The 7,644-nt window shown below is 37.0% G+C and overlaps 1 protein-coding gene across 1 annotated transcript; it reads left to right on the forward strand.

Annotated features, from left to right (window-relative positions):
* Positions 1-293: 293 nt before the first annotated feature.
* LOC116288873 (doublesex- and mab-3-related transcription factor A2) lies at positions 294-5,318 on the forward strand. Its single transcript, XM_031695738.2, has 4 exons — positions 294-759; positions 1,771-1,863; positions 2,537-2,644; positions 4,312-5,318. The coding sequence occupies exons 1-4, from the start codon at positions 417-419 to the stop codon at positions 5,025-5,027; spliced, it is 1,260 nt and encodes a 419-aa protein (XP_031551598.1). The 5' UTR covers positions 294-416; the 3' UTR covers positions 5,028-5,318.
* Positions 5,319-7,644: the final 2,326 nt, after the last annotated feature.

Raw genomic sequence — 7,644 nt, forward strand, 5'->3', positions numbered from 1 at the left:
CTGTTTGTTTGACAATTTTACTTCTTCGAGAATCTTTTAGATGTCGATTGTTTTGGGGTTTAAGTTTTCTGGTATAGGGGACACCTGTCTGTGCGATAAATAAGCTATAGGGCAAGCACTAGCTTCTACAGGTGCCTCACACAACGACACTTGTCAGCCAATCGTGTCGCTCCAACTACAATAGCACTTTGAATTTGATTAACGGGACTCTTGGTCTTGGCGGTGGATTTGGACCAATCAGAGGACGGTATAGGGGTATTTTTTAGATATTACGCTACACAAGTATGATATAAGGTAGTATCATTCTGAATTCCATGTTATTCAACCATTTGATATTTACTACGCCGATCCGTAACAACAATTATAAAGAGATCGACGTCCATCAGTGGGTTAACTAACACGATTACAAACCAACTATGAGCTTCAGTCCTCAAGAAAGCCATTTAACAGCAAGCGAAAAGAAGCGCACTCCCAAATGCGCTCGTTGTAGAAACCACGGGTTCGATTCTGTTTTAAAGGGCCATAAAGGGTTTTGCCGGTGGAGAGACTGTATGTGCCCTAAATGTATGCTAATAGCAGAGCGCCAAAGAGTTTTAGCGGCACAAGTTGCTCTGAGAAGACAGCAAATGCAGGAGCAGAGAGAACCGTTACCACCGGGAGATGTCTTTACAGCTCTGCACAGAGTTAGCGATCCACAGCTTCAGACCCCTCCACCAGAATCAGCGGATTCTCCTACATCCAGGGACGAAGATCGAACAGGTTTATACAAACTTCTCATCAAATTTTACTCTTCATGTACTCGATAGATTTCCACTTTTTTCATTTTGTATATTTATGAGCAAGATTCTAATCTTTATACATTATTTCTTTATAACACTTAATTATTTCTAGAATGAAGATGTATCATTGATATAAGTTTGAATGTTATTTTTAAATACTTTTTTTTTTCGTAAATCAGACTCGCGATCTTCGAAATTTCTTTTATATCGATTGCGAAATTTGAGCATTTTTTTCTAACACTATTCTCTCCGAGGAATTTACAGACTACTCACTATATGCACACTTGTTTAGTATTAATTTCAAAAGACTTCTTCAAGAAACTATATAGCACGCTTATATACAAGATTGATAGACTTTTAAGGGGTCTATAAACTCAAAAAGAAATGAAGAACACTTTCTGGTATCGATAATCAATATCTGAAATACATGAGATATATTCCGCAAAAATGGTTTTTCTTCAGGAATTTGTGCGGCTAAAAGTAGCTTTCGCGATGTCAAAAATTAGCGATTTTTTTGCGAGTTTATTTGATACTGTTATCCTTGGTTATGGTGTCTGTGAATAACGTAGTGTCGTGCGGCTTGCATCTGGTCATTTCGAACTTTTCAAAAATTCATTGGATCTCTCGTAAAAAGGAGAGAGCTGAAAAGCTCAATTGTTCAAATGCTCGAAATCTCAAAGAAATGATTATACCATTAGTCATTTGAAAGGACGATCAGAACATTTGATGTTGTTTTTTCCCTCCATTTCAATGCTTCTATTCAATGAAGTCTATACGTATTAGTAATTCACCGTATAGATGAGGACTCTCTCGGCATGATATAATAAATAAGATGACTTCAAATATGATTAAATTTTCTCCACAAGAACAGCCCCCAAAGGGAGTCCTTTCTTGTCACCGGCTCATTTGACTATCCTTGACAAGTGCCTCATTCTTGAACAGCTTGCTCTAAAACTACTTGTTTTAATATGGATGCTCTTTTCTATTATAGAAATCAAAAAAGAAGTCGCTTCGCCTATTGAAGACACCTATTCAGAGACTGAAGTTCAGTCCAATTCATTTGGAACGTTTCCACGGCTCTCAGGTATGTAAAGGCACCGACCCGCTGAGATCAACAGATCTTATACCTTTATTATTACCTCAATAAAAAAAACTTGGACTACGGCGGAGAAGTTAAAATTACAATTTGGCTACATTTTAATGATTTGTGGATGAGTTCAGATACAATTGAGCCCAATCAATTTGGCACAGTATGGCACAAAGGATAAGTCATTTTGATCGCGAAGTGAGAGCTGTATACGCCTTGCTTTCATATATGACACACAATGGATCATAAACGCGTACAGCTGTAATATCTGCAATCATGGAGATATAATTTTACGATTTGGTGAAAAATTAGGCCATAAGGGCGGAAATAGGTCGAAAGCCGAGTATCGTAATCAATCCTAAGAAAAAAAGAAGTAATACGTACTCGCAATTTGCATAGATAAGACAAGAAAGAAGATTTGCTTTTTTCGTTGTTTTTTTCCTTCTTGAATCGACTTTGTTGAAGTTACTGCAGCAAACATCCCTTAATTAAGTTTTCATTTTACTTCCGAAAGAAATCATATAATACGATCCGTAGATTCAGCGCGCAAAATAGCGTTTTATCTTTTCACGATAAGTTTGACTCTCGAAGTGAAAACGAACGTGATCCCGCGTGAACACGACTTACACACGTTACAAGGTTATTAAAACTGATTGCTTTATTTTCAAAGAATCACAGCATGGATCGCTCATTGAGGCACACTCAAAAGATTCTCATCCGGATTGTACTTGTTCGGCCTTCCGTCCATTTGCCAACTCCTTCGCACCTCATCCCCCAGGTAAGCTCTAATTCTTTTTATTCGTACAAATTCATTCTTTTTTTGTTATTTTTATTTAATAAACCTCAAGGTTCCTCACACCTCGGTGCTACGTACACAGAGCGGCATCGCGCGTCCCACTTCTGCCACCATCGCCAAGTTTGTCCATTTGTTTACGCTTGAATTACACTCGATTTCCAATTCAAAGTTAATTTGATTCCTCCTCCGCGATGTATAATCATTTGTCCACGGACTTCGCCCAAATGATAGTGTGATTAATACCCCGAGAAAAATCGAAATTTGACATCAGTGATGACAGATCAACTGAGATCGAACTAGGGCCTTCAGAGATAACGCCAGCTTAACAGTATCCCTTGGGTTTCGTTGAACAAGCTCTATTAGGCCGTTTATCTATATGCGGTATTTCTGGCCGTCTCAAAAGATATCTTTTCAGAAATTCCAAATAGCTTTCATTTTCACAGATAGGCCATCTGTTACTAAAAGCGCTGATTTCCAAGTGGCGTGCACCAATATCTGATTTGAATTTTGTCTAAACACTGATCGAAACTTGGTTAGCAATTAGTTCTTGAACTGCGCATTTCCTAAAGGATACGTAGTCGTAGACGTGGTTGGTCGTATTTTGCCAATCGATGGATATTATGGGTGTCAAGCAAATTAGTGTAAAGGAACTTCAATTCACTCAATTTCCTTACATTCAAATTGTTACTGTATACTGTAACTATTAAAAAAAGACAACTTCATTCCCGCAATATATGTATCAAGAAATCAAATTTTATACAACCGCCTTTTCTATATGGTTTTCAATTTCTATTTTTAACTCCCCTATCGTTAGTAAATTGTTATTGCTACATCAATATCCAATTTGTCGACGCATTCTTTCTTTAATTTTTCTTTATTTTTATTTTTTTTCATTTTTTTCCTGAGTCTAGCGATAAGCCAGAAATGTTATGCCATAACGTCGTGCCTATCGAGAAATAGCCCAACAAAAGTGACAGGCAGAACTAAAGAAATACATCGACATTTGAATGAAAAGTTTATCGGCAGATCTCCCATCGTTAAAGCGAGCTCTTTCAAATGAAACATCGAAACAGAAACGTCAAAAAAATAGTCTAAAAAAAGATTCCCTTTCACCTGTGTTCTCAGTATCGTTTTAACAATTGCTGGCTTCTCATCAGCACCGCCCAGACAAACGATCTACGAATTGGCTCACTCGTTTTTACCTTCTTAACAAGTTCCCGCTCAGCTCTCTGCTTCTAATCGCAGAGCACCAAAATGAGCAGCAAAATCCGATTTTATTTGGCAAAGCCATTGAAGAAGAATTCGCCTTTGGCTAGAGCTTATTTTCCGTAGTCCGTCCTGTGATAAGATAACTGAAGGTATAATGCTTTTGGTGAGGCGCGCAGACAACTTCCATCTGCTCCACATCTTATGCGGTACTTTTTATGGCCGGGCTATCGGTCAAATCAGAAAGCAAGACCAAAGCAGTTTCTTTTCAGACTTTCTTTATTTGAGCCTTTTTAGAGAGAGATGAATTGCGTGAAAACCAACCACACAATAAGATTCATGGAATGGATGCAACCATTCACGACTGCCTTCACAACTGGAATTTCTTTTGACTCACACGGATCAAGGTTACTAACATGTGGATTTTCTCTTATTTATTTCAGCTTTGAAACGAAAATCTCCGTCGGACGTTCAAACTGAGGGTTCCCAGCAAAACTACAGTGTTAGCGCCATGCTTAGCGAAGGTATACACAACGACAAGAGGAGAAGGTATTTTACGGAGTGCGAGCCAGCAGACAAGCAAGCATTTCCAGTACTACAAGTGCCACCGTTCTCTCACCGCCGTTCATCCCCGATTGAACTTCTAATGCGAATTTTCCCAAAAATAAAAGTCAGCGTTCTCCAGCTTATCCTACAATCCTGTGGGAACGACGTAGTACAAGCAATAGAAGAAGTTCTTGCAAAGTGTAAAAGCGACCCTACAATTTTGGCCGACACGGGACCATGGTCAAGACCTCCTCTGATCGAAGATATCTATAGAGACTTTAGAGCTTTGAGGCCAGATAGCTACAAGTTTGTACGCAGTCCTGAAGCTTTTATGGGAAGTGGGAAGTCTGCCTTTACTCCGATCTCACCGTTTTTAAAGTCGCCTTTTCTTGCAACCTCTAGCGCGTCGCATATTGCTTTTGCCATGGATGGTCTTCGCAACGGCAAAGACAGTTCTGTACCTATTTCTTATTTTCTAGAGCCTAGAATGAACAGCACCGCATTAGTAAACCATACACGAGATAAAACGAAATCAAGAGATAGTTTAGATATTCCTCCTCAGCGAAAATTGAGTCAAGAATGTGAAGATTCGTCAAGCGAGCGAGAAAAGTGAAGCCACTTCAATTGAGCGCGCGCTCGTTTTCCAGAGTCGCGATAACAAAAATATTCGATTTTTTCCTTCGAAAAAAACATATTCATTTTGTATATATGTACAGTTTAATACTTCCCTGAGTATTACAGAAAACAATTCTGTGGTTTTCCTCCTTTATAAGCTTGCCATTTTATGGTAAAATCCATTGTGTATATACAAAGTACTTGGGGGATTTAGAGAAAAGATTCCTTTTGTCTTATACTAAATAAGAACTTGTTTAAAAGTAAAAATCAATAAATATTGAACTTTCAAAAAGCAAAAGTTTAACTGTTGTTCTCACTAAAAGGGTAATAAATGATAAGCATAAAGAACAGAAAAAATTGAATCTTAATTTTAAATTTTAAACTCAAAGAATCATTGTTACTATAAACGTTCGAGCTATAAAGAATATTCACTTTTTCGCTTAAGGCTGTCCACCATCAAATAATTTTTTGTCATTTACCATTGTATTTAGTCAATAACATTTAAAGATTTATTTTTAGCGGCAATCGCTCATTTTCATTTACCACCCTCACAAAGATCGCAGATTAAAAAAAATGAAAAATATAGAATTTTTAAAATTTAATCAATTCCTAAAAAACCTCTTTACTCTGTCTGAATTGTACGAGTTTTAGTAGAATATAAATTGTCGTAATTTCCAAAGGGTCAATGAGATGATAAAGACTCGTAAAGAGAAGGCATAAAGAGTAAAAGAGGACAATTTTAGAGGAAGAGTCTGTTGAAAACTCGTTAAAAAATGACAAATTCGGCGAATGTTGTCGAAAGGAAGCGAATTATTCACCCGTGGGGTTTATAAGCATTCTAAATAACTTCCCAAAACAGTTTTTAATACCGCTTTCAGAGACTGAATAACTAACTTTTCAAAACAACGATATGTTGCTAGTGAAATGCTTTTTTCCGTTTCGGATGGTAGTGACTGAATAAAAATCGCTTCATTAAGAACTCATCATGGGCGATGGAAGATGCTGAAAATCTCTCTTCTGGCCCTACAGAAAATAAACCCTTGGTTGATCTTTATAGGCTGGTAATGTTGGAGGTGTTTGAAGGATTTTACACTAATCCGCAATTCAAATAATAATCAAAATATAGCACCTGTATAAGTCTGTGTTAAACATTTTTGGAAAAGAAATTCGCCGCCATAAATCGCCTGGAGCCACAAATTACTGCTTATTCTTATTCAGTATTGTGATGAATTCAAAATGGTTATAGATTCATGACCATTTACAAAGTATCTACAAATAAAATCTTAAAGTCAAATAGACGACTGTCGGACTGATTTTTGAAAGAAGAGCCGATTTTTGTTTTCATTGACGCGCGATTCATAGAATTTATACAACTATTCATGAGGTGAAATTCTTTTGACAATCATATTAGATCTCGTTTCGTAAAGTTTGTTCTAGCTTGTATTCACTGACATAAGATACTTGACAAAATGTGTCGTAAAATCAGCCTTAATTTCCAAACACAAATTAAGGAGGAAAGCAAGAGGTTTAAATGAACAACACTCCCCCAACAGGGTCTACAGTAAAATCAAATTAAATACTCTTTAAGGACGGCAACAAGAGGGAAAAACTCCCCCCAGAAAAAAACGGTTCAAAATATAAGATTTGTTTTGAGCGACGTAAACTCTAAATAGTACCTGCTCGCCGTATACCCCGGAAATTATAAAAGTAGGAATCAATATGAATACGGATAATAATGGGCTGTAATTTAGGTCCATGTCTGCAGGTGTACTTTACTGCGATCTCCTTGGTCGTGCCAGTCGTATTATTTTTCATCGAGATTTTCACCTGTCCACCTCAAACCTCTTGTTACCATTGTCTTTTCTCTTAATAGTGCTAAAATGACCTATTTCATTGATATTAGCATTTTCCTCTCAATTATAAAGAGATAGGGATGGGCATTTTTCGCTGTAAATTGTGTAGTGTAAATTGGAGTGGGCCCTAGCTTGATATTGAGGGAAAGAGATAGAATAACTAATATTATATCATTCAATTCTATTAAAGGGTATCTTTTAGCTCGACGTCTTAATGAATGTAACCTTACTTTATCTGACAACTGCATAAGTTCAATGCTTTATTCTGCTTTTCAATAAACAACAATCGCCAAGTTTATTTTAACTCGCAGCTCGTACCGGAAAGGAATAGCCATCATTGTATTCGTCCAAAAACAATCAATATTGCGTCGTTTACTCGTTGTCGTTGTGTTATAATAATAAATTACATTTTGAGGTCTTTAGCTTTATCGAAATAACATTTCATCGACGGGTATTATTCGAAACGGATGGTTTTGAATTCAATTCAAAGGTACAGGCTAATAATTGAAGCCCTCTCGCTAAAGCCAAGGCAAAATATCTTTTTTAAATTAATGACTCTAACAATATATCCAAAACATAGTTTTTACACCTGTGGGCCATTTTTGAAATATTTTAAAAATAAAACTTTTCCGAGTCGTTCATTTGGCGGGCGCGTCAGACTTTCGCGCGCTTTTTCCTTCTCCTCAGTCAAAGCTGTTCCTCAGAAAATATAACGGTCTAAAATTTTGAAGTTTGATTCAAGCATACAAACTGAACATGAGG

This window comes from Actinia tenebrosa, unplaced genomic scaffold (genome assembly GCF_029948245.1).
Source record: "Actinia tenebrosa isolate PJP-AT-01 unplaced genomic scaffold, QUT_ActTen_1.0 PGA_scaffold15__27_contigs__length_11533743, whole genome shotgun sequence".
Lineage (NCBI taxonomy): Eukaryota > Metazoa > Cnidaria > Anthozoa > Actiniaria > Actiniidae > Actinia > Actinia tenebrosa.